At 44.1% G+C, this 27,499-nt stretch overlaps 1 protein-coding gene across 13 annotated transcripts in view; it reads right to left on the reverse strand.

Moving 5' to 3' along the window:
* The window catches only part of DCLK2 (doublecortin like kinase 2), a 188,843-nt gene that overhangs the window by 88,004 nt on the left and 73,340 nt on the right, over nucleotides 1-27,499 (reverse strand). Inside the window, exon 1 of one of the 13 annotated variants that reach the window (XM_086346394.1) lies at nucleotides 20,191-20,295. The exons of the other annotated variants lie outside the window; for them this stretch is intronic. Within the exon in view, the coding sequence (XP_086202520.1) occupies nucleotides 20,191-20,256 (66 nt within the window). The 5' untranslated portion in view covers nucleotides 20,257-20,295. Of the gene's footprint in view, nucleotides 1-20,190; nucleotides 20,296-27,499 lie in introns of those variants that run through there. 13 annotated transcript variants of the gene reach the window in all.

Raw genomic sequence — 27,499 nt, forward strand, 5'->3', positions numbered from 1 at the left:
GAGTTAGCAAATTTTATTTGGCCCTGTTGGCCTCAGATTCCTTTAATATTTGGAAATAAAACCGAAGTTAAAATCTCTTTTGGTCCTGGTCCCAAGCCCCATTTCCCTTCCCTCTTGCCTGCCTTTCTTCTCCACCACCCCCAAAAAACACCATGATATATTCAGCCTAGGTCCTTTCAAGCCACGTTTTTAGACCTTGTAGCAATATTACAACCAACCGGGAATTTAATATGTTGTAAAAATTTTATGTAAGTTATAGCATAATAAATACATCATCCTGCAATTTGCTTTTTTCAGTTGGTATTGATCTTAAAATCTATCCAGATCTCAGTTTTTTTTGTATTATTATTATTATTTTTTTAAGCCCATTGTTCCATTACTAAAGTTTTTGCTTTTAAAACCTTGATCATCATGTACCACTTAACATTACTTTTGATTGCAAAGATAAATTCTACATAGTCTCAAAACTCAGAATCTCTCAGATAAATGACTATTATCTCAGACTAATCATTTTAGTTTGTACATTATAACCATTAGGGTGACCAAGTAAGTTCTCAGATAGAAGAAAAGATGTGTCAATCAATTCCTTTTTTGCCCACAGACTTCATCTCCAATTATGAGAAAGAAATGTGCAGCAAATGTTTGACATTTAGGTGCAGAGATTTGGGCAAAACTATTATTCCAAGAACAGGGTTTTTTGACCCAAAGGAGAATAAACTCTGAAAAAAAGAATTGTTTAATTACTAAAACTTAAAAGTATTCATGACAGAGCTATATCTAAGCTTTCAGAGAAAAATACCTGCAAAATGACTTAACATTACTAATTCATAGGAACAGTTCTTTTTGAAAGACAGAGCAAAGGAAGAAAAAAGCAATATAATGCGTCGGATTTATTGTACACTATACCACCAGACAGGTTTTAAAGGCACAGGAAACTTCTGTTTCACAGAGAATGCATAAAAGGAATTCCTCCCTGAAGAATTTCGTAAGCTGGGAAATACCGATGAGCTGTATGCCTGCAGAATTTCTTATCTTTTTCTTGCATCCAGAGACATGATTATTCTTTCAAAGAAACATCTATGTTTGTTTGTTTTTTTCCCCCCAAGTCTCCAGGGCTGTCAATTAAACGGGGACTGGGACCAGCGAGTAAGGGAAGTTGTCTGTAAGCATTTATCATCAAGTTATATGCCTTGCATGAGTAGCCAGCTGTCTTAAATAACCATCCCCTCCCTGGGGCCACAAGTCTGGGCAAGAATGCTACTCATGTCAGAAACTCATGTCATGAGATTAGATCTGAATGGAAAAGCAAAGGGAACGTGGGCTCTCTGCTCCAGCTGGGATTGATTATTTCCTTCCCAACGAGGAGACTGTTATTTAGCCTGAAAAGAAGACCCTCCTTCCTTCTTGGCCATCTTCCAACCCATCGTGGCACCTGAATGACTGAAAGAATACCCTGCCTCACCCCACTTTAAGGCCTCTCAGCCTCTCTCCAGGAAGACGCCTTGGTCTTTGCACCTTATTTCTCATCCATATGAACAGAAGTTACCCCTACTCTCTCGTGGTGTGCAAGGTACCTTGGAAACCTAAGCAGGTGGCTGAGGACAGATGGAAGGTCCAGATGGGGACTTAGGTAGGTCAGCGTGAGCTTGGAGCAGCGAGGAGGATGGGGAAACGTGTGGCAGCTGCAGCCTGTGTCTGTCTCTCCACACTGTACCCAGAGCACCAGCCCTGCGCCTGAGTAACGACACACAGGGTCTACTCGTCATGTGACTGGGTGGATGCGTGGTGCAGAGGCAGGCACTCCAGATTCAGCAGCCTTAGACCCACAGTGCGGCAGGTTTTACTACTGCATTGCAGGGATGGCCAGGGACCACCGAGGGCTTAGGAAACAGACGTGAGCGGAACGGTGGCATGACTGCGCAGTAGCAAGGCTCTGACCACCAGCAGGGTCCCCAGTGTAAGTACTGTTATCACAATAAACCCCACCCACCTATCTATCCTCTTCCACCATAGCTGGTTAGTATCTAGCAACTTAAATGACTCAATGGGAACACTCCCAGCTTACAGTCAGGACAAAAACAAATGGGACCCTGAGAAGACCCTGGTATCAAATGGACTCCTAGGACACCCCAGTATTTGGAGTGCTGTGGGCAGGAAGAGTGTGCTCAGAGACCAGGGAAGGGGGTGAGGAGGGAGGAACACTTCCACTTACTAAAACACAAGTGCAGAAATGGGTTAAGGTAGTCATGACATTCTACACGCAACAGCAAATGATTTAAATACACACAAAACTACAACCACATATTCCTGGAGAAGGAAATGGCAACCGACTCCAGTATTCTTGCCTGGAGAATCCCATGGACAGAGGAGCCTGGTGGGCTACAGTCCATGGGGTTCCAAAGAGTCAGACATGACTAAAGAGACTTTGCACAAATTTGCACAACTATATAAATTCACTCAGTGATATTTTTAAAGATTCAATATGAGACCTTCACAAATGTGAGGTCTGGGCCAAACAGCCCACAAAGTCAGCCCCAGCACCTCTAGGCGAGTGCCAAGTCCTGGCAGGGATGAGGATGAGTCCCCCTTCACAGTCTGGTTAGTAAAGGGTAACTCTTTCCTCATCTCCATTTCTCAGGTGTCCTGCCTTGCTCTGGCTTGAGTTCCAATTCTACATTGTAGTAACACAGTTGATGTCTGAAGAACAGTGGTGTGAACTGCATAGATCTACGCATAGGAGGATTTTTTTCCATTAAATTCTGCAGAACTGCTACATGATCGAATCCAAGGATGTGGAACCGTGGATGTGGAGGCCCCTTATGGGGATTGAACATCAGTGCATTTTGATATCCAGAGCAGGTCCTGGAACCCATTCACCCAGCGAGGATACTAAGGGATGACACTCATCTCATTCCCTGTCTACTACAGGAGAAGAACCTACTCACAGACTAAGAAATTAGCTCCATCTTTAATATTCCATTTTGGAATGGCAGTTGCTGCTTCTGTGCAGTGTGTAGAGGTTTTCTTCAGCCCTTCCCCAATAAATAAAGCGGCAGCCAGCACCCTCTCAGGGATGCTGAGAGGGCTGCACCCTCTCAGGCTAAATAATCTCACCAACAGAGGAACCTGATGAACAAAGCTTGTCATGTATTTTTTTAAGTGCCATCTTCACTATAAAAAATTATTTCAAGATCTACACATAAAAACGGGGTTTTGAAATGATCACATTCTTTTTCTGATAAAAACTCAGGTCTCCCTTCTAAAATGAAGCACAGTCATGTAACAGGAACAAAGAGGCTTGCAATGCATTCACTCTCTGAAGCAGTTGAGCTTCTGACAAATGCAACTGGTCGGGGTGTGGCTCAGCAGGAACAGTCAGAGAGAGAGAGACAGGACCATGTTCTAAAAAGAGAAGCATTCTTTTTACATGTTCTCTTTATTGGTCAATCCTAAAGGAAATCAACCCTGAATATTCATTGGAAGGACTGATGCTGAAGCTGAAGCTCCACCTGATATGAAGAGCTGACTCATTGGAAAAACCCCTGATGCTGGGAAAGATTGAGGGCAAGAGGAGAAGGGGACGACAGAGGATGAGATGGTTGGATGGCATCACCGACTCGAGGGACAGGAGTCTGAGCAAACTCCAGGGGTTGGTGATGGACAGGGAAGCCTGGCATGCTGCAGTTCATGGGGTCACAGAGAGTCAGACATGACTAAGCGAGTGAGCAACAGCAACAACTGCGCTGGTCACTCCTTAGGAGACCACTTTGGGAGTTTTCATAGCAAGAATCAACCATGTGACAAAAGGACCTGACGATGGGACCGGATTCCATCGCAGGACAAACAGGATGCTGGCGGTGACTCAGGAGGGGAAGTGCTCTGCACAGCAAAGCGGGCTGCAGGAAGGGCGCCTGAAGCCCACTCTGTGGACGTGCACGCGTGCCCGGCCCGCCTGCGGTGTGCCCAGGAGCAAAGTGCTGTCATCGGGTGGTGGTGCCGGGGCTCCCCAGCTCACTTCCCGGGCACTGCTGATGCGGAGGACCGCTCCTGCTAACAAGTCAGGTTCTGTTGTCCCCGCCTTCTCTACCTTCAGTTCAGTGGGATTAATAATCATGGAAGATTCACAACCCTGTCCACTTCACAAGAGTTTCACAGTCCTTCCCTGGTAAATCATCAACATCGTGTGGGATAAGTAATTTGAATTTTGCTCTCATCACTGCCGTGAGCTGTGGGTGTAATAACCCCCCTCCTGCTCCCTTTGTTTGAATTGGCTAGCCGCTCTCTGCTCTCCCAACCTCATGCAGGAGCAGCACTCCCATTAAAATTCATGTTTCCCTCAATGCAAGTGTCTGATTGCAGCTGTCAGTTTCCCAGTTCAAGGATTTTCATAGCGCCTGAGAGGACAATGCAAGGCTTGCACTGCTAAGGAAGTAGGTCAAGCTCAATTTCTCTACTTCGGTTCTGCTGTCAAAAGCACAGGCTTTCCCTTCTAGAAAAAACACACACCCTTCAGGGGAGGCTCAGCACTTAAAAAGAGGTGAAGAGGGTACACACGCTTCTCTCCCTCCCCACTGCTCCACCACCACTGATGCCCTGGAAGAGCCTGTCTTTTTGCTATTTTGTTTTTCTGCTTCATGGACGTGGATACCAAATACACTGTCCACATGAGAACAAAAGCTGGGGCACCCACAATGAGAAGGTTCATAACACCCTGAAGCCCACAGTCATCCTGCTGAGCTGGCTGGTGTTTTCACCCTGAGCCACCTGGGGAAGGGTGGGCAGCAGGGCAGGAACCACCAGCCAGTCTCGCCCCGGAGCTTGGCCCTATCCTGCCCCACCGCTCCCCTCCCCTCACTCCCACACTTGGTTACACCTTTCTGCTCTCTCTCTGCTTAGCTGCTCAGTCATGTCTGACTCTACAGCCCCATGGGCTGGAGCCCGCTAGGCGCTTCTGTCCATGGGATTTCCCAGGCAAGAATGCTGGAGTCGGTTGCCATTCCCTTCTCCAGGGGATCTTCCCAACCCAGGGATCAAACCTGAGTCTGCTGCATTTCAGGCCGATTCTTTACCATCTGAGCCATTACTTTTGGCAAATGTTGTAGAAACACTTTATAAGAGAAAAGCAAAAGAAGAACGGAACATTCTTGAACCCCCCAAAAGTCAACAAAATTCAGAACTATGCCTGAATTACAGAGTGTAACTAGAGGGGCCTCAGTGTTTATGTGGTGCTAAACTCCATGCCCATGCCATGTTAGACATGCAAACAGAAACTCAGAGAAAATAAGTGAATCCTCAAAGGCACATATGCAGTGGCAGGGTTAGAAAGAAACCAGGTCCCCTGGCTCCTAGGCATTCTTTGCACTTTAGTCCCAATAACAGGAAAAGGAGAGATAGACAGTGAGACATGGGCATGCCACAGAGAGATGGACAATCCAACCTTGAATCCAGCTAATTGTTCTTATATACTGCCAGGCAAGGATGAGAAAGAGCAAGGCATCTCTTAAAAGAAAAAAAAAAGCACCCCCTAGAGTGAGGAGATCTGGATAATAATGCCTAAAATTTTGTTTGGTAATCTTGAGAAAGTTACTAACTGTTCCAGTTCTCAGTTTTCTCACCCATAAAGCTGGGGGTTTGCACTATATGAGCTGTAGATTCCTTTCATCACACACGTTCATGTTTCCACACATATGTCTATTGAGATTAGCTATGTGTTCCTGGCACTGCATTAAGCACAAAGGGAAGGAAGGTCTCTTTCATCAAAGAACATTTGCACTTCTTTCCTATCATCTGTTAAGTCAGGCATGCAGAACAGCAAACAGCTTGGAACAAACGACGTTATTGGACACTAACTGCATGTAAGGCACAGTGCCTGATCCTGGAGGAGCAACAACGAAGGGCAAGGGATGCGTGCGATTTCTGTAAGCAGGAAACAGGACTGCTGTTCAGCTGCCAAGTCGTGTCCAACTCTTTTAACAACATTATTGAGCCACATTCTGGACATGGCATAAGAGGGACTCAAGTGCTGACTTATCTTCTGTCCTGTCAGATGAGGGAGTGGCCTGGAGGACTCTGGAAAAGCCTCCTTAGAGAGAAGGTGAACAGACCAGACTAGTCAGAACAAACAGACCTGACGAGCCAGGGTGGCTCAGTTACTTTGTAAAAGACTAGGGGTGAGACGGGAGAGGACAGCGGAGGTTGCAGCATTACTATTTGACACAACTTCCAAACACACATTTTATACTATGACCAATGTTTAAATTTCTAGAACATTCTATAATAATTTTTAATTTCTCTGTCTTGTTAATGCTTTTCCTTATGTCTTGTTTATGAAATTCCAGTTCAGCTATTTCAAATCCTGACAGATGATGCTGTGAAAGTGCCGCACTCAATATGCCAGCAAATTTGGAAAACTCAGCAGTGACCACAGGACAGGAAAAGGTCAGTTTTCATTCCAATCCCTAAGAAAGGCAATGCCAAAGAATGCTCAAACTACTGCACAATTGCGCTCATCTCACATGATAGTAAAGTAATGCTCAAAATTCTCCAAGCCAGGCTTCAGCAATACATGAACCATGAACTTCCAGATGTTCAAGCTGGTTTTAGAAAAGGCAGAGGAACCAGGGATCAAATTGCCAACATCCACTGGATCATCGAAAAAGCGAGGGTGTTCCAGAAAAACATCTATTTCTGCTTTACTGACTATGCCAAAGCCTTTGACTGTGTGGATCACAACAAACTGTGGAAAATTCTTCAAGAGATGGGAATACCAGACCACCTGACCTGCCAATTGAGAAACCTATATGCAGGTCAGGAAGCAACAGTTAGAACTGGACATGGAACAACAGACTGGTTCCAAATAGGAAAAGGAGTACGTCACGGCTGTATATTGTCACCCTGTTTCTTTAACTTCTATGCAAAGTACACCATGAGAAACGCTGGGCTGGAAGAAGCACAAGCTGGAATCAAGATTGCTGGGAGAAATATCAATAACCTCAGATATGCAGATGACACCACCCTTTTGGCAGAAAGTGAAGAGGAACTCAAAAGCCTCTTGATGAAAGTGAAAGTGGAGAGTGAAAAAGTTGGCTTAAAGCTCAACATTCAGAAAACGAAGATCATGGCATCTGGTCCCATCACCTCACGGCAAATAGATGGGGAAACAGTGGCTGACTTTATTTTTTGGGGCTTCAAAATCACTGCAGATGGTGACTGCAGCCATGAAATTAAAAGACACTTACTCCTTGGAAGGAAAGTTATGACCAACCTAGATAGCACAGTCAAAAGCAGAGACATTACTTTGCCAACAAAGGTCCGTCTAGTCAAGGCTATGGTTTTTCCAGTGGTCATGTATGGATGTGAGAGTTGGACTATGAAGAAAGCTGAGCATAGAAGAATTGATGCTTTTGAACTGTGGTGTTGGAGAAGACTCTTGAGAGTTCCTTGGACTGCAAGGAGATCCAACCAGTCCATCCTAAAGGAGATCAGTCCTGGGTGTTCATTGGAAGGAATGATGCTGAAACTGAAACTCCAGTACTTTGGCCACCTCATGCGAAGAGTTGATTCATTGGAAAAGACTCTGATGCTGGAGGGATTGGGGGCAGGAGAAGGGGACGACAGAGGATGAGATGGCTGGATGCCATCACCGACTCAATGGACATGAGTTTGGGTAAACTCCGGGAGTTGGTGATGGACAGGGAGGCCTAGTGTGCTGCGATTCATGGGGTTGCAAAGAGTTGGACACGACTGAGTGACTGAACTGAACTGATACCTCACCCTTGAACCTAGTCTGCACGCTCTCTGCCCTTTCACGGTTAAGTTTAACTCCTATTCTGGAGAATTCACTCCAGTTAATACTGCTATCTCCTTCCTTAGGCACAAACACACTGAATTTTAGTTGATTTAACTTAATTAACTAACATTAATTTTTGACCAATTTTATAATGACCTAGTGTGGACTTCCCAGGTGGCACCGGTAATAAAGAGTCCACCTGGCAATGAAGGAAATGCAAGAGACTCGGATTCGATTCCTGGGTTGGGAAGATCCCCTGGAGTAGGAAATGGAACCCCATTCCAGTATTCTTCCCTGGAAAGTTCCATGGGCAGAGGAGCCTGGTGGGCTACAGTCCACAAAGAGTCAGACACGACTGAGCACACTGTATGAATACGTCTTCTATCACCAGGACTTTAAACTTCTAAAGAGAGATAAAGGCAATACAGATTATTCAGTCCCAGACTTAGAAGCTCCCCCTAAGATCATGTAACCCAAACTCCCTTATTTATAGGTTAGTCAACTGGGATGCTCCCTTTAGGAGTCAAAAAAGTCAGGAATATGTATTGAAGATGTTGTGAATCTGGCCACTGTAGGAGGGAGAGGGCAGTAACTGAAATATGATGGATTTTGATAAGTGCTGCTTCAATTTTAATAATAAATCTTTTTACACAAGAAAGCTCTCTTCAGATGTCTCCATCATCAAAAGTACTTGATTTTTTGTGGACTGACTCTAAACTTAGAGTGTGTCAAAGTCTCAACGTACAGGTCTTCAGAAAGGAAGGGTCAGAGATCAAGGTTCTGTTCTTGGTTCTGCATCCAAATGACGCTGAACATGTGGTTAGGTAACTTAGCCTCTAAGCATTTCACTTCCAATTTCCTTCTAGGAGAAATAAAGAAATCAAAGTAGGCAGTCTATAGGGAACCTTTCCCCTGTAATAGATTATGTTTCACATCCCCATATCACAGGGACACCTTTGTATTCTATGACTCCCACTCCTACTGTCTGCGTATTTCCATCCATTTCCCTCTTCTCATTGTCTCTAGCCTAACTTTGAAAAATTCTAGTTTCTTGTACTGGACTGAGGTCAACTTTTCTTACAGTACCAGTAGTCCAAAAATGTTTTTACTGATTTCTCCCTTTCCCCACTCAAGGAAATTCCTTTCATTTCTTTTTTCTATTTCTTTTAACATTACCTGCATCTATGATTGCCTGATAAAATTCAGGACATCAAGTTAAATTTAAATTTCAGATAAGCAGGGGGTGGGGGAGAGATAAACTGGGAGGCTGGGATTGACATACACACACCACTATATGTAAAGCAGATAACTAATAAGGACCTACTGTACAGCACAGGGAACTCTATACAACATTCTGTAATGACCTATGTGGGAAAAGAATCTTGAAAAGACTGGATATATGTATAAATGGGCTTCCCTGGTGGCTCAGATGGTAAGGAACCTGCAGGAGACCCAGGTTCAGTCCCTGGGTTGGGAAGATCCCCTAGAGGAAGGGGATCACTCCAGTATTCTCACCTGGAAAATTCCATGGACAGAACAGTCCATGGGGTCACAAAGAGTCGGACATGACTGAGCCAACTAACACTTTCACCTTATGTATACATATAATTGATTCACTTGACTGTACACCTAAAACAGAACATTGTAAATCAACTTCATATTCCAATAAAATTTTTTTAATTGAAAAAAATAAGTAAATTTCAAATAAGCAATAAATCATTTTTTAGTATAAATGTCTCCTGAACATTTTTTTTCCCTTTCTGAATCTGACAGCTTTACCAGTTCAGTCCAGTGTGACGATGTTTAGAAATTAATTTTTATGTTGGAAATATTTTAGTAAATTTCCAGAGGCGAGGTTCTCCTTTGCGTCAGATAAGAAGTTTCTCCAATCTGATAGCACTCCTGGATGTGAATGACCACTCTTTATTTAGAACAGCTGGGGGAGGCGTCTGGGTAAGAGGGCTACAGGGAACACCAGTCTGTCTGCCTAAGCCAAGCAGCTAAGAACAAAGATGTGTGAAATCTGACCAGCACAAACAGTGATTCTCTCAGGTGGGCCCTCTTGCTTCTTATGTGGAGCAATGGCAGAAGAGGCTCTTCCTGAGCCTTGGGATGGTCATGGGACCTTCCTGCACCATTAAACATCACACCTCCATCTCACACGAGTCACCTATCTTTGACTTTCAAAAGCAACATCACTGAGAAACTAGTAAACAGCTTAATAGTCAGAACAAGCTAAAATCTAGAGTTCATCAGTGAGAAATATGGGTCAGTCATTTCAAGAGCATTGCCCGATGATGTGAAAAGCATATACTACAGTAAGTGTCACTGCCAACTCACTGCAAAGTATTCACCTAAGAGTATTAGTAGATGGCTAGTGCAACATTCAGATTGCAATAGCTGCTACACAAACAGAAGTAGAGGCCTCGGTTCCTGCCATGGTCAACTAATAATCTAATGATAATTCTACACACAGTACTGATCCTTCCTTTTTGTTTTTTTCAGAGGGGATAGGAAAACCACAAGATAGAATGCCTTTCTAGTATTTGAAATATGAGGGATGGGGGCAGGGCACAAACTTGAAAAGAATGACACAGCTTGAAGGGAAGGGAAGGGAAGGGAAGGGAAGTGAAGTGAAGTCGCTCAGTCGTGCCTGACTCTTTGCGACCCCATGGACAGTAGCCTGGACAGTAGCCTGCACCAAGCTCCTCCTTCTGTGGGATTTTCTAAGGCAAGAGTACTGGAGTGGGTTGTCGTTTCCTTCTCCAGGAAATCTTCCCGACCCAGGATCAAACCCGGGTCTCCCACATTGTAGATAGACGCTTTACCATCTGAGCCACCAGGGACATAGCTTGAGGACACTACAAACTGATTAGAACCAAAAGGTCCAAGGTGGCAGATGAGCCGACTTCCATTAACCCTTGAGCTTCAGTGAATGTTCATCTTAACATATGAGCAAGCTAAATAGCACAAATATAGGAACCATGACAGTTCCAAAGGCCACCATAAAGGTCAAACAGTGGGTGATGGCCCAATTCCTGGAAATCCCCAGAATAGGTGGAATAATGCTCTCAGTCACTAGCCTATGAAATTAACTCAGCCCATTAAAAAACCAACCACACCATATTTCAGGGCCTCCAACCTTCTAAGATGGCCCACACCATGTCTGTGGAGAGTGTTTCTCTCTAAATCCACTTCTTACCTATCACTTTCTCTCTCACTGAATTCTTTCTGTGCTGAGACACAAAGAACCTAAGCCTCAATAAGTCTAGACACCAGGTGAGTGATTCTAATTAAGAGACCATGGGTTCAAGCCCAGTCTGGGTTTTTGCCAGGTTAGAGACCTAATGTGTTGGTTCAAGTCCACTCAGAGGCGCACAGTTTTACTCTTCCGATCAATTGTTAGATTTAGGTCTCAAAACAAATTCTGTTGGGTCTTAACTTGAAGTCTGTAGTATAATTTGGCAGACAGATAACTAGCAGATGGGTGCAAGTTCACAAGCAGATACAGACTGTTTTCTTCTGCAACTTTATAGGAAACTGTCCATGAATATTCAAAACATGACTAGAGCCTTTCAGAGCCACTCCTGTAGCCACAAAGAGCACCTGCCCTTCCTAAGCTGAGGATGTAACTAGTGCAAAGGCCCCAAGAGCTACTAGTCTGTAGGTCTGAGGCCAGGCTTTTGGGATGTTCCTTTCTCTTTCCTCTTTCTAGTTGAAATAGAAAAATTTTTGACATTTTTCCCTGAAATGAGAAAAGCACATTTTAAATTGCTTTTAACTAACTGATGGTCCTCTGATGACAGCAATTTATCTCCTGAATATGGAAGAGAATTCCCTCAACCCCACCCTGGTAATGAGTCTCCCAAGAGAATAATGCACCCAGGCAGGCCCCCAGAGCTGCTCTTTAATCAGAGGCTATTTTACATGATCACAGCCATCATTAGGCAGCGTCACGCCCACCATTTATCCCTGCAACAAGGAAGAATCCTGAAAAGGAGGCAAGGCTCCCTGCCATTCAGAGGGATCTGAAAAAAGCCAGAAGCACTGTTTATTTGAGGGTTGTCTCCTAATCAGAAAAGGACCGGCAATCAGCCCAGTGAGAGCCCGGCTCTCCCTAACAGTGCACAAAGACTGCAGGAGCAGAAAGGACTTTTAATCACTGCCTGGAGCTGTGCTCTAATTAAAAACTCAGATAAAATATGCACTAACATTTGCATTTTAGTTAATCATTTGTCACACAAAGAAAATAGGAAAATGTTTACTCATCACAGAAGTCAGCACCCAGAACTTCACCCCTTCAGAGATAAGACCCCAGGGAAAATACTCATCTCCGTTACACCAGCAACTGAAAAGGCTTGGGTAAAACAAAGAATGTTGCCCACCGTCCAGCTGAACAAGGATCAGGTCGTTAGCCACTGCAGTCACTGACTGACAGTGTACCATGTAAGGAATCCAGGATGAAACCTGAGATAAGAAACTCTGTACTTTGGAAAACCAGGCCCCTTAGATAGTTGGAGATAGCACAAGAAAAGAAAATTTTAATGAACCCAAATTCTTGCATCCTGCAAAGGAAAGTACTAACATCATTAACTGAGCAATCGGACCCTTGTGACTAGCAGTAACCTTGAATGGAGCAGGGCACTGTGGGCTCCTGGGCACAAAGCTCTTCTGTGCTCCCTATTTCATGGAGTAAAGGAAATAGGCTTCATTCAGTTCAATCGCTCATGTCCAACTCTTTGCAACCCCATGGACTGCAGCACACCAGGATTCCCTGTCCATCACCAACTCCTGAAGCTTACTCAAACTCATGTCCATCAAGTGGATGATGCCACCCAACCATCTCATGCTCTGTCATCCCCTTCTCCTCCTGCCTTCAATCTTTCCCCTTATCAGGGTCTTTTCCAGTGACTCAGTTATTCGCATCAGGTGGCCAAAGTATGGAAGCTTCACCTTCAGCATCAGTCCTGAATATTCAGGACTGATTTCCTTTAGGATGGACTGGTTGGATCTCCTTGCAATCCAAGGGTCTCTCAAGAGTCTTCTCCAACACCATAATTCAAAAGCATCAATTCTTTGGTGCTCAGCTTTCTGTACAGTCTAATTCTCACATCCATACATGACTACTGAAAAAACCATAGCTTTGACTAGATGGACCTTTGTCGGCAAAGTAATGTCTCTGCTTTTTAACATGCTGTCTAGTTGGTCATAGCTTTTCTTCCAAGGAGCAAGTGTCTTTTAATTTCATGGCTGCAGTCACTATCTGCAGTGATTTTGGAGCCCCAAATAATAGTCTGTCACTGTTTCCACTGTTTTCCCATCTATTTGCCATGAAGTGATGGGACTGGATGCCATGTTCTTAGTTTTCTGAATGTTGAGCTTTAAGCCAACTTTTTCCCTCTCCTCTTTCACTTTCATCAAGAGGCTCTTTAGTTGTTCTTCGCTTTCTGCCATAAGGATGGTGTCATCTGCATATCTGCTGCTGCTGCTGCTGCTAAGTTACTCGTGTCCGACTCTGTGTAACCCCACAGACGGCAGCCCATCAGGCTTCTCTGTCCCCGGGATTCTCCAGGCAAGGGTACTGGAGTGGGCTGCCATTTCCTTCTCCACTGCATATCTGAGGTTATTGTTATTTCTCCCAGCAATCTTAATTCCAGTTTGTGCTTCATCCAGCATGGCATTTTGCATGATGTACTCTGCTTAGAAGTTAAATAAGCAGGGTGATAATATACAGCCTTGATGTACTCCTTTCCCGATTGGGAACCAGTCTGTTGTTCCATGTCCAGTTCTAACTGTTGCTTCTTGACTTGCATACAGATTTCTCAGGAGGCAGGTCAGGTGGTCTGGTAGGCTTCATTCATCCTCCATGATCTTCCCTGAGTCCCAATTCAAGAACTTGTTGATTTACCTGCAGATTCTATCAGTTGTTAATTAGGGTGAAGGGAGGGGATGTGAAACTAGGGAGAAACAGACAGTCAAGAGCAGCCTTGGGGCAAAGTCCTGTTTCCCCATAAGGGATACACATAACATCACCTTTGAACTAGTTTGCAGATACTGAAACCCCCTCCAGGTGGGAGAAGTTGATTAACGACAGTCTGCTGCCCACAAGCTCAGGGGACCCCAGACCAGCGCAACCTGAAGTTGATGACGTTGACTCCGACTTACCTCACCACCAACCCATCAACAGGATGTCCAGAAGCTGATCCTGTCCCCTCTGAACAATTACTATAAACTTCTCACTGTCTTCTTCAAGTTGGGACACGTAGTTTTGAGGGCATTAGCACCTGGTGGCCCCTCTGCCTGGCAAAGCAATAAAGCCTTTCTGTTCTACTTCACCCAAAACTCTGTCTTTGAGATTCGATGCAACACCCATAGTCAACCTGAAAGCTGAGCTTTCAGCATCAAACATAAAAAACTCTTCTCTGCCCCTTGGCCTCTCCATCTCCCCTCACCGTGTATCACGCATTGACCAAACTTGCCCAATCAGTGGAAATACTTGCTCAACCATAAAGAGCAACGAGAGGACCCTTTTAAAGATAACATCCCGGGCTTCCCTGGTGGTCCAGGGGTTAAGAGTCTTCCTGCCAACACAGCTTCCATCCTTGGTCCAGGAAGATTCCACGGGACACAGAGCAACTGAGCCCACGTGCCACAGCCCCTGAGCCCATGGCCTAGAGCCCACGCTCTGCAACAAGAGGAGCCACTGCACCCACGCTCTGCGCCGAGAAGCCTGTGCACGGCAACTCGAGAGTGGTCCCCACCCACCGCACAAAGACCCAATGCAGCCAAAAATAACTAACTAAATAAAAAACTTTTTAAATGATAGCATTCCATCATGATCTTGTAAGGGGTCACATGACCCACCACAATGATGCTTAGCTCTGGTTTCTGTAAACTGTCAATGATAATAAATCATTTAAAGTACAGCCCTTTGTCTCAAAAAACTGAACTGTGCCTTGACTGCTTTGTCTGAGACAAAAGAGTTCTCAGAGCTTTCTGAGATGCTATTCCTGGGTTATAATCCTCAAATTTGACTCAAATAAAATTTTATTACTTCTTTTTTTAGATTAATTTTTCATCAGCAGTCAACCCTAGGAACAAGTGGAACTTTGGTGAGATTTTTAAAGAAATACTGTGTTGGCATTAGCCTCTGAACTCTCTGAAGGGACTTCCCTGGTCAGTGGCCAAGACTCAGACTCCGTGCTCCCAAGGCGGGGGACCTGGGTTCCATCCCTGGTCGGGGAGCTAGATCCCACACATCCCACCTAAAGAACCCACAGGCCACGATGAAGATCAGAGATCCCAAGCACTGCAACCAAGCCTGGGTGCAGACAGATAAACAAACTCTCCACAGTGACTAGAATCCAGACTCGGACATCAAGTGAGTCAACCAAAATGCATGTAGATAAGACTGGAATGTAACAGAAGGATTCAGGTTAGCTCTATATGGATGCTAAACAAGAGACTCAGGACTACAGCATCTCAAGGTTCAAGGTTCCCACTGGTGTTTTTATAGATCAATTTACGTTCTCTCTGAAATAAATTCTCTCCTCCAAGCAACATTCATGATTCCAGCCAGAAAATGATTACCATGTGTTCAAGCTAATACACAGTTCGCAGCTGTTTATGGCAACTGCGGTAGCATGCTGCACATTTAAAAACCAATTTTCAGAAATCAGAGCAATTCCCCAATCTAACCAACTTTATGCTGGAAGACAGATTAAAAAATAAAAAAGCAAACCTCCATCCTGAGCAATCCAATCAGCAGCATTGTATATAAAATTACCACCTAATTTCAGCAAACATCTGAGGTATTTCTAGCAGCTGCTAGACTTATAGAACAGAAATAGCACTAATACACCCAAAGGCAGACAAAGATCAGAAGAAACCACAGAACTGAACACTCACAGTTCAATGACCAGTCATTTAATTATAAAACTCCAGAGTCCACAGTTGTTAAGGGTCTTTAAAAAAGGAAGTTCCTTCCCTAATGGTATGTTCTACCATTAACGACAGAAGGAATATTCATGTCCTCAAGGGACCTTCACTAAAGGTTATGAATAAACTTGTCTTGGATGACTGAACCCATTTCATGTCTACAAAATCAGAAATTACTCCCGTAAACCAGAACAAGTGTTTTCATAAATCAGTGTCATCAAAAGAACAGTAGGGTCAGAAGACAAGAGCCAAGGGGAGTTTTGTTTCCTCTATATAATGTTATTGCAGCTCAAAATAAATCATTACTAAAAAAATAAACAAAAATAAATCTTTACTACCTGAAGAGACACATATGGTTAAGCTACACATTAGATTTCACATACTTTTAAATAGTATACACACTTATTAATGTGTCTTTCAGTTTACTTCCGTTGCTCAGCTGTGTCCGACTCTTTGTGACCCCACGGACTGCAGCACTCCAGGCCTCCCTGGCCATCACCAACTCCCAGAGCTCGCTCAAACTCATGTCCATCGAGTCGGTGATGCCATCCAACCATCTCATCCTCTCTCGTCCCCTTCTCCTCCTGCCTTCAACCTTTCCCAGCATCAGGGTCTTTTCCAATGACTCAGTTCTTCACATCAGGTGGCCAAAGTATTGGAGTTTCAGCTTCAGCATCAGTCCTTCCAGTGAATGTTCGGGACTGATCTCCTTTAGGATTGACTGGTTGGATCTCCTTGCAGTCCAAGGGACTCTCAAGAGTCTTCTCCATTACCCGGATGTTTGGGGCTGGTGCACTCGGACGACCCAGAGGGATGGTATGGGGAGGGAGGGGGGGGAGGGTTCAGGATGGGGAACACATGTATACCTGTGGCAGATTCATTTTAATATATGGCAAAACCAATACAATATTGTAAAGTTAAAAAATAAAATTAAATTTTAAAAAAACCTTTAATACAAATATGAAAAAAAAAAAGCATCAATTCTTCGGCACTCAACTTTCTATATAGTCCAACTCTCACATCCATACATGACTACTGGAAAAACCATAGCTTTGACTAGACGGACCTTTGCTGACAAAGTAATGTCTCTGCTTTTTAATATGCTGTCTAGGTTGGTCACAGCTTCTCTTCTAAGGAGCTTCTTTTAATATCATGGCTGCAGTCACCATCTGCAGTGATTCTGGAGCCCCCCAAAATAGTCTCTCACTGTTTCAAATACGTCTTTAATAGCTGCAAATCTACAGAATATCTAGAATTGTTGCTATTTGCTAATGAATTATACATTTTTAATTTAGGGGAGGAGAGCAGGGTGGGGAAGGTGTGTGCACTAAAGTAGGAACATATTCCTTACAGCAGTGGTTTCCACTGGAGCTGTATATTTTTCACATGTTGATGTTGTGGGTTCCAGCCCCAGACCATTTAATCAGATCCTCTAGGATGAGGGGTCAGGCATCTGTATTTCATCAGTAGCATTCAAATTCTCCACGAGGTGATCCTAACATGCATGTGGAGTTAAGAGCTGTTATCTTAGAAAGTAGACATTATACCCTAATTTCCGAGGTGAAACCAAAGTTTACCTCTTCATTGCTTGCATAAAAACTGTACAGTAATATAAGAAATAAAAATGAATATGACAGAGAACTGGAAAGGTAGCTTAAAGGTATGGTACTGTCCTTAACCACGGAAAGCTGAAAAGAATTAAAAATAAAATAGCCAGCTTCCTAAGACTGACGAGAACTTAATTATGGCCATTCATCTTAATCATGGACATTTTAAAAAGTATTATTATGAGGCTCAAATGGGAATGCAAGCCAGGGTATTTTCAAAACAGAAAAATCTCATACAAATTAAATAAGTTATATCAGAGAGTGCCTCAAACATAATCTTCTTGAGCTTGTCTATGCAACTTTTTTTTTTTTAACATAGTAAGTACTCAACAATAACTAACATTTGCTGAGTTCTTACTTTTGAACTGACTTTCACTTCATTTCACTTCACTCTCTGAAGCCAGAGAGAACACTTCCTGAATGTTCTCTTATTTAATCCTCACAACCTTATTTAATCCTTGCAGGGCAAGCACTATAATTACCCTCACTGTGTAGGTAAGGAAAGGGGCTCAGAAATTAAGTTATACAACAAGGGGGTAGGAGGTGGCTTAGAGTCCTGGGCTCTGAACATATGATCTGTTATTGAATGAAAGAGGGAAAGAACAATAATTTAAATGTCTGGTTTCATCACCTCCCTCTGATGAGGTGACTATCCTGAAGAATGATTTAAAAATTGTTATTTTGCCAATTTTGGAAGAAAGGGAGATACGTCACAGATGTAGCTCATTCTCAATATTACTACCCAATAGACAATTCTATGGTCATAATAAATACTCAGCTGAATGATGAGATCAGGATATAGAATAAAGGTGTCAAAAGATTTTTCTGAACCTGAGTTTGAGTTACTGCCTTCTATGTTGTAACTGGGCTTCCCTGGTGGCCCAGTGGTAAAGAATCCACCTGCCAACTCAGGATATACAAGTTCGATCCCTGGGTTGGGAAGATCCCCTGGGGAAGGAAATGACAACCCACTCCAGTATTCTTGCCTGGGAAATCCTATGGACAGAGGAGCCTGGTGGGCTACAGTCCATGGGTCACAAGAGTTGGACATGACTGAGCGATGAAACAACATTGTAAGTACTTTCAGTAGGACTGAGAGTATCCTACTGGAAAGCCTGTGAAATAATAGCCTTAGGGGAAAAGAGTTCAGAGAACATTATTAAAAGTTACCTGTACATTTGATTTCAAATTATATTCACTAAAATACCTTAAAACATCTAGGTATCTATCATGTTAACTAAAATTAACATTCTGATTTTTTCTAATATAAGCCTGAAACTTTTAGGAGGGAGGCCATATAAATGTACATAGAGGTTAATACTATTTAATAGATTTATATTAGTCCTAAAATCCACTTAAAAAAAAATGCCATCTAGATTTGCTCCTCTGTTCCTGATAATTCTACCTTTAGTGTATTAAAAAAAAATAAATCACAACCAATAAACAGAAAGTGAGGACATGAAGAAAGTCACAGTAGGAAACAAGCTCACGACTCTCCCGAGAAGAGTCACCCCATCGGCCCCTGTAACTCACAGGACCCGAACTTGAGGGACTCTCCACGTACAGTGGTAAGGCAGCAGACACATATCTTATTATTTTCTTCTTAATTTAAGTTCCCTGTACAATTCAGTTCTAACGCCACAATTTCACAAATTGTGATCTCTCATCTCCCATTTTCCCGGCACTTCGTAATCTGTCCACGGCATAAAATACTTACAAATGGCAACCCCTGTCTGTGGATTTGGGGCACATCTGTGCATACTTTTAAATGGATGTGATGTGGTTTCCTTCCTTTCCTCACAAACTGTTAATATATTAGAAAACCAAACTGATTCCAGAGAGCTTTAGTGAGTTACTGTCCTGAATGATGGGGTGTTACACTGTCTTTTATCAGCTACACATCTTATAAATTATCCGATAGCATCTAAAGAAGTGGAAAAGCTCTTAGACCTTTGGGAACTGAAAAATTTGTATTTTGCTTCTTTGTAATGCACATCCTAGATCTATTACCCTGTGAACCCACAAGCAGACTGATCTCTGGCTCTTGAGGGAAGACCTATCAAGTGGCTCTCCAGGCTTCAGATTCACCAGTATCCATTAATTTTTCTAATTTATAGAGGTTAGCCGAAACTGCAAATAGAAAGCACATTTATTACTGTTTTACAAGACCCACATGAGTTAAGATAGCCCGCATCCAGGCAGTTCTGTACTGATTTACATCACAAAAGGGAAGCCTCCCCAACTACCCTTAAACTAAGTTCTCTACATCCTCAGCCTCTGATTTTTACAGCCCCTGTTCACAATCTATATAATTTAAAGTTTCTATAAAGCAATCAAATGTTTTACCTAAATACTGCTTCCCTCTTCTCTCTCATCTCCTTTTAATGCAAATGGTTTTAACTAGCTCAGTTGAGTTTTTGCATGTTTGTTTTTTAAACTTCAAAGAGTGGATATGATTGAAAAAAATCAATGAATTTGGAGACAGGAGTCTTGCCACCAAATAGCTTTGTTATTTCAGTCAAGTCTCAGCCTTTCTGGAGCTTAATTATCTCACCAATAAAGTGAAGAGTCTGCAGTAGAGGATTTATAAGTATCCTTCTACCTAAGACCAAATAACACAAATGTTTCTCCTCCCTTTGCTTCTCACAGGAAGGAGTGCAGAGGGAGCAAACATTCTGGTTGGATGGGACAGTCTGCCTAATCAGCACCCTCTGGAGTCTTGAACACATTAAGGAACACCAGTATTAGGCTCTATTCCAAATCCACTGTGAAACAAAACAAGCCCATTAGCTCTTTAACACTGCCAGTTCCTCAGCCTTAACAATACCCTGTAGGAGGTGGGGTAAGCGATTTCACCTCTTTGAGTTTCGGGTTTTTTAACTGCCCAGGGTCATCACGAATCCTTAGATACGCGGATAACATTCAAGTCATCCTCAGGACCTCCACGCCAACACAGTGCCGGAATACTGAGTGTGAATAATTTCAGAAGCTGCAAAATAATTAGCATATGATCATCAGAGAAAGAAAATACTATTCTCAAAGCACCCCTTCTGCTACAATGAAGGGCAATCAGGGAAGGTTTGCAAACAAGAGGATGAAAGAAAAAGGAAATCTTTCATATGCTGGACGGTTGTTTTATATGTTGCTCTTGTTTGTAAGTCCCATGCACAGGGACTCCTGCTCCTTCTAATGAGGAAACAAAGAAAGATGCTCCTCTCTCTCAGCCACCTCCCACCCTCATGTCCTAATCCTTATTGAATCCAAATGTCTCCTTGCCTCCAAGATTATCCTTCTAAAACACTTTCCTAATTGTACCGCTTTCATCGTCACTATCAATTTACCTTTGTGAAAAGTAGAAAAAGGTTCCCTTTCTTCAATAAAGATTGCAATTTCGTGTCAAGGGGGAGAAATTTTTTCCTCTACTCTTCTAAGTTGTTCTGGCTGGTATAAGAATTAAATCAATATGAAACAGATGAACAGGAGAAAGTCCAACAAAGGTTTACTAACAAGTATAACATGGGAAAGACCCAGCAGAACTAAGTAATTCACAGAAATCGGCTGAAGCCCTCACCTTAAATAGCATCCTCAACTATAGACCAAAAAAAAAAAAAAAGGATGTTGAGGGTGGGGAGAGCCAGTTATGGAAGGTTACCAGGAAAAGGACAGTAAACAAATCTGGTGTGCAGACTGAAGTCACCACCTTCTCTGCTGTTAAGTTTCTAGAGATCTGGTCGTCCTCCTCGTCCTGGTTGGATTTCCCTGGTGGTTCAGTGGTAAGGAATCTGCCTGCCAAAGCAGGAGACATGGATTCAATTGCTGGGTCGGGAAGATCCCCTGGAGAAGGAAATGGCAACCCACTCCAGTATTCTTGCCTGGGAAATCCCATGGACAGAGGAGCCTGGTGGGCTACAATTCATGGGGTCACAAAGGGTCAGAAGGGACTTAGCAACTGAACAACCATCTCTTCCTGGTACAGTGAAGGAGATACCCTTACAAATGGAGATTTTCCCTTACAAACAGACGCCTCATTTTTTTTTTTAAACTTTACAATATTGTATTGGTTCTGCCATATATCGAAATGAATCCGCCACAGGCATACATGTGTTCCCCATCCTGAACCCTCCTCCCTCCTCCCTCCCCATACCATCCCTCTGGGTCATCCCAGTGCACCAGCCCCAAGCAACCAGTATGGTGCATTGAACCTGGACTGGCGACTCGTTTCATATATGATATTATACGTATTTCAATGCCATTCTCCCAAATCTTCCCACCCTCTCCCTCTCCCACAGAGTCCAAAAGACTGTTCTATACATCAGTGTCTCTTTTGCTGTCTCGTATACAGGGTTATTGTTACTATCTTTCTAAATTCCATATATATGCGTTAGTATACTGTATTGGTGTTTTTCTTTCTGGCTTACTTCACTCTGTATAATAGGCTCCAGTTTCATCCACCTCATTAGAACTGATTCAAATGTATTCTTTTTAATGGCTGAGTAATACTCCATTGTGTATATGTACCATAGCTTTCTTATCCATTCGTCTGCTGATGGACATCTAGGTTGCTTCCATGTCCTGGCTATTATAAACAGTGCTGCAATGAACACTGGGGTACCCATGTCTCTTACAATTCTGGTTTCCTCAGTGTGCATGCCCAGCAGTGGGGGAAAAAAAAAAAATCTTGATTATTTCAGACGCCTCTTTTAAAGCGTAATTCCTGCTTGGTCCTCAAAGAGTTTTTACAGTCTGCTGTTTCTTAGAAAATAGCCAGCTTCAAACAATCACAGGACAAAGAAGCACATTTTGTGTGATGAATCATGGTCCCTACAATAGCACACTGTGAAAGCCCTGTTCAGGGGGACTAGCGGGTGTCATGGTCTGTGCACACTGAGTCACAACACCCCTCTCTCAAATGCCAGGCAGGGCTCGCAGGCCCAACGTGCGCCCAGCCCGCTGGCCCAGGCCTTCTAGATGACACTGCCAGGTTCCAAGGTGACGAAAGGTGAGTGTTAAATCCCTAAGAGTGGCAGACAGGCAGAGAAGCCCCCTTAGAGGACAGCTAGAGGCAGACGAAACGCCATCCAGTGGGTGTGTAGACCGTACATGTTCACAGACAGGTGAGCCGACGCGGGCCTCTCCTTCACAGCCCAGTGCTCCCCTGAGCAGCCCGGGATCGCCACACCAGCCACTCCCACACTAGGCCATATCAAGGATGCGCTGGAGCCCCCAAGTACACGAGCCAGAGGTACATGGGGGGCCAAACAAGTCGAAATGTCGGAGTAGGGAGCAGAGAAGTGTTTATTGCAGCAGCCGAGCAAGAACAGGCAGCTCACACTCAAAGCCCCGGATCCCAGATGGTTTTCAGGGAAGAATTTTTAAAGTCAAATTCGCTGGGGAGGGCTGCAGGGTGCGTGCCTTTCTTATGATTAGTTAGCAGTGAGGTTAAGCGGCCGTGCTCCGGGAATCCTATGTCGTCAGCCTGAAGTTACCATGCTCCACCTGGGTGGGAGCCTCAGTTTGTTACAAAGAACACAAAGATACACCGTTATATGTATTCACTGAGGAGGAGCTAGAACTCTTATGGCTACACCACTGTTTGACTGCATTTCCTTTCTACCTGCATTGCCTCACTTTCCTAATTAAAAATTGTTTGAATCTGCCCTTTGGAGCTCAGGGAAGGCCTACAAATAAAACCATGGGGATACAGAAGGGCTTTTGTACCTGGGAGGGCCCCGTAGAGCCCTGCTCAGTTTTAGATGAGAATGGTACCTCTTCTGATGTGGTACTGAAATAGGAGGAAACAGGACAGAGCACAACCTTTAAAAGAATGACACAGCTTGAGGACAAGACTGAACTGATTAGAACCAAACAGGTCCAAGGTGGTGGACAGGCCGACCTCCACTACACACTGAGCCTCAATACGCGCTCTTTGTAACATGTCAGTAAGCTGAAACACACAACCACTGGTGCCATGACGGTTCCAAGGCTGACCACAAAAGTCAAAAAGTGGGCTGCAGCCCAGTTCCTGAAAATCCCGACCCCTTCCCCAAAGTAGTTGGAATACTCCTCCCACGCATTAGCCTGTGAAATTACTCACTCCTATAAAAACTGACAACCCCACACCCCGGGACTGCTCTCACCTTCTGAGATGGCCCACACTCCGTCTGTGGAGTGTGCGCATGCTCAGTCGTTCATTAAGTGGCGTCTGACTCTTTGCAACCCCCTAGACTATAGCCCACCAGGCTCTTCTGGGCACGGAATTTTCCAGGCAAGAATACTGCAGCAGACTGCCATTTCCTCCTCCAGGGGATCTTCCCCACCCAGCGACTGGACCCGCATCTCCCGCACTGGTAGGAAGGTGCTTTACCTGGGCACCTGGGCAGCCTGTAGAGAACATTTCTCCTAAATAAACCCACTTCTTACTATCACTTTGTCTCTCGGTGAATTCTTTCTGCAAGGAGATATAAAGAATTTGAGCTTAATTAAGTCCTAAAACCAGGTGTAATCTCAGTTAAAAGACCATGGGTACTTGTCCCAAACTGTGGATTCAAGTCTCAAACCGAGTTACATGGCTTCAGCTTGTGGCCCTCCAAAATTCAACCCTACCTGACAAAATTACATTTCTTACTAATTATCTCATTACAATTAAATTAAAAGATCTTGAAGGAATTAATACATTCATATACTTAATTACTTAAGAATTTTTCCCTAGAGGGTAATAACAAAAAAGAAAAGTTAAGAAACACTGAAGTGGCTAATACAGAAATGTATCTACCATTGCAGTTTTCAAGACTGGGACTGATCGGAAAACAACAACTCCCCAGAACCTATACACACACCTGTTTCTTTATACCTTCCTTCCAGTTACAACAGGGCCGTGTTCCTCCCCATGGTGATCTAAGACCCACCTCCTCCGGTCTTCTCAGGGCCTGATCCTTTTTCACTTCCTTACAGGATCATCTGCAAGAGCATTTACTTGTTTCTCAAATCTCTCCCACCTCAAAAGCAAAGTTTCTGCACCCCCTACTTACTCTTCCGCATCTTTCCCTCTCCTCCCCAGCCAACGTTCTTGGCAGACCATCTTCACCAGCGTCTTCACATCCCCACCCCTGAAGGCACTTGAGTGTGGGTTCTGCCCCCACGCCTCACAGACGCCTCCAGATCACCAGCAACCTCCATGCAGCCAAATCTCCAGTTCTCACCTCAGAAAGACCTCTTGCCAGCACCTGTCCGTTTACCTCCTTCCTGAAAGGCCTGTTTACCCCTTGGCTCTTTACTCCACACCCATCTGTCTTCCTCAGCCTCCCAGGCCCTTCCTCCATCTGCCCTCCTCGCTCTGTTATTGCGGAAATTCTGCAAGGCTCAGTCCTAGGCCCCCTTCTTCCTGCTCTGTCCTCTGTGCAGACAACTTCCTCCAGGGCTGCAATGTGCCCTGAATGCATCTCTACCCACCCATGTGCTGTCTTCACCCCATCCTCTTTCTCTAGGCTAAACACTCAACCCAACCTAACGGTCAACGCCCAGCACTACTTACTGCCACGAAGTTCTCAAGACTCTTGCCCTGGGGCCTGGAGTCTTTCTCAGTACTTACTGTTGGGAAAAACTCAGCCGCCCTGCCCTTCCTGACCTCCAGAGGGACATCCTCATGGCCCATGTCATCATGGTCACCATCCAACATATCTTCAGGCATGCTACTGTTATTCACTTCTCAAATTCAGTACAGCCATCGTCTTTTTCTCATAAAGTAATGCTTTACTGTATGTAAAGACTGAGTCTCTTGAAAAATATATTCCCAACCCTCAAGTTAATATGAATTACTTCCCAGGTGGCACTAGTGGTACAGAACCTGCCTGCCAAGGCAGGAGACAGAAGACACAGGGGTTAGATCCCTGGGTCAGGAAGATCCCCTGGAGGAGAGCATGGCAACCCACTCCAGTACTATTGCCTGGAGAATCCCATGGACAGAGGAGCCTGGTGGGCTACGGTCCATAAGGTTGCAAAGACTGGGACACAACTGAAGCCACTTGGCACGCACGCAAAGTTAATATGAATTATACACTTCAGCTAGCATAGAGCTCGAAAATAAAGGTCTCGATCCATAGAAAAGTTATGCATAATGTATACTGTATACTCACGATGGAGGTGAGTTCAGCCTTCGGGATTAACTTTCTCTTGAGTCGTCTTCATGAGCTGTAACAGAGGAGGGCCTTATGGCACCTTCCCAGAACAGACTGTGTTTCCCCTTCTACGATGTTCTCCACCTACCTCTTGTCTATAGAGAAACTTTTAGCCTTTTAGACCTTCCAAAGAGTAAGTTTAATCAGAGAAATGAGAAAACGCAGAAGGAAGGAAAACAGTTGAGTAAGACAATAATAGTTTATCCATTAAACAGGGGCTTCCCAGGTGGCACTAACAGTAAAGAATCTGCCTGCCAATGCAGGAGATGCAAGAGACACAGGTTTGATCCCTGGGTCAGGAACACCTGCTGGAGGAGGAAATGGCAACCCACTCCAGTATTCTTGGCTGGAAAATTCCACGGACAGATGAGGCTAGTCCACAGGATGCAAAGAGCCAGACATGACTGAACACACGTGTAGCCATTAAACAAAGTCAAGGACCTTCGGTTCCTCCTCAGGAGCTACAGACAGTATTCTGAGCCATGTCCTTTGAGCTGTTCTACAGATACTGAAAGCCCCCACCAGGTGGGAGAAGGTAACTATATGCTGCCCATAAGCACATAGACCCCAGACTGGTTGGAACCAGAAGGTTGATGATGCTGACTCCTAATTATCTCACCACCAACAAATCAGACGAATGTCCGCGAGCTGACTGCACACCTCACAACCCTCCTCCTTCACCCTGTCTTTAAAAACCTTTCTCTGCAAGCTTTGGGGAATTTTGCGTCTTTTAAGCACTAGCTGCCCTGGACTCCTTACTTGGTTCCTGCAATAAATGCTGAACTTTCCCTTCACCGCCAGCTAGGGGCAGTAGTTTGGCTTTATTGCTCAAGGGCACACAAGTCCAAGTATGGTTTGGTAACAGAGCTATTACTTAAATGAGAATGTGCATTCACACGTGTTGCTTACTGCTTATAAAAATAAGCTTTCTAACATGACAAAGACAGAAATCAAAAAATAAAAACCCATCACCCCACTTCTGTTTCTGCAAACTTACTTAGCAGAGGCTTCTATAGTTAGTTGATTAGCTCCCTTTATGTGTTTAAAACGTACTTGGTAATAACATGAAGGCCTGTTTCTAAAAAAAGCAAGGAAATAAAGTGCACACCATCTTTCCACCTAAAAATTCAAGTTGAATCTGAAATTTAAACCTTTTTAACAGAAATGAAGGGTCCTGATGTAAAGCCTGAGTATTTAAATGGCCTAAGGCATTTCTGACCTTTCTGACCTAAGTCCCTACTCCATGGTAAGCACCCTAAGAGAACAGGGTCCAAACTTCCTTGTCTTTGCATCCCTAATGCAGAGCAAGACTCTTAGTACAAAATGAGTGTTAATACTACTGACATGAGTAAGTGAATCCTTGATTTCAAGGAGATCCCACTCTGGTAGGGGAAATGTAATGAAAGGACTCTGCTAAGTATCCACTAGCGATGGGAGAGAAAGAGTTGCAGTGAATGACTGTGTATACTGAAGACAAGGAGACCTCTGAACCAAGCCTGTGCTGCAAACTAAGCCCAGCACCCACACCCTCACTCCTCTAATAACAGAACACACTTTTCCCTCACAGAACCATCTCTCTCCACTCAACCCAGGATGGCCTCTGACCAGAGCAACTGACAGCACTGAGTCTCCAAAGAGAGTCTGACTCTGAAATCAGGCTATTGTGTCAAGAGTTCCTTCAGAGATGCTTGCTGGAGGGATGGAGGGGAACCTGGGCTGTGTCAGAAGAGCCCCAAAGCTGTCAGGGCCCACCTGAAAAAGAGAAGCAAACACAGCGATGACGACTCTTCCACGGCTGCCAAGAGGCCCACGGACTGTCACACCTCCATGCCTCTGCTCACACTTACTCCCTCACTCATTCATCAAAAGCCCTATTTAAATGTTCCAACCTTTGAGAGGAGGGAAGAGCCTCTCAGTCAGAATGAGTCATTCCTTTGTTCGCACAGCACGTTGCTTAATACCTTAAAACATTTACCAAGCTTTTACAGGGT

The sequence above is a fragment of the Bos grunniens genome, chromosome 17, assembly GCF_055505025.1.
Source record: "Bos grunniens cultivar Pamir isolate PY7600 chromosome 17, Bosgru_T2T1.0, whole genome shotgun sequence".
In the NCBI taxonomy this organism is placed as follows: Eukaryota; Metazoa; Chordata; class Mammalia; order Artiodactyla; family Bovidae; genus Bos; species Bos grunniens.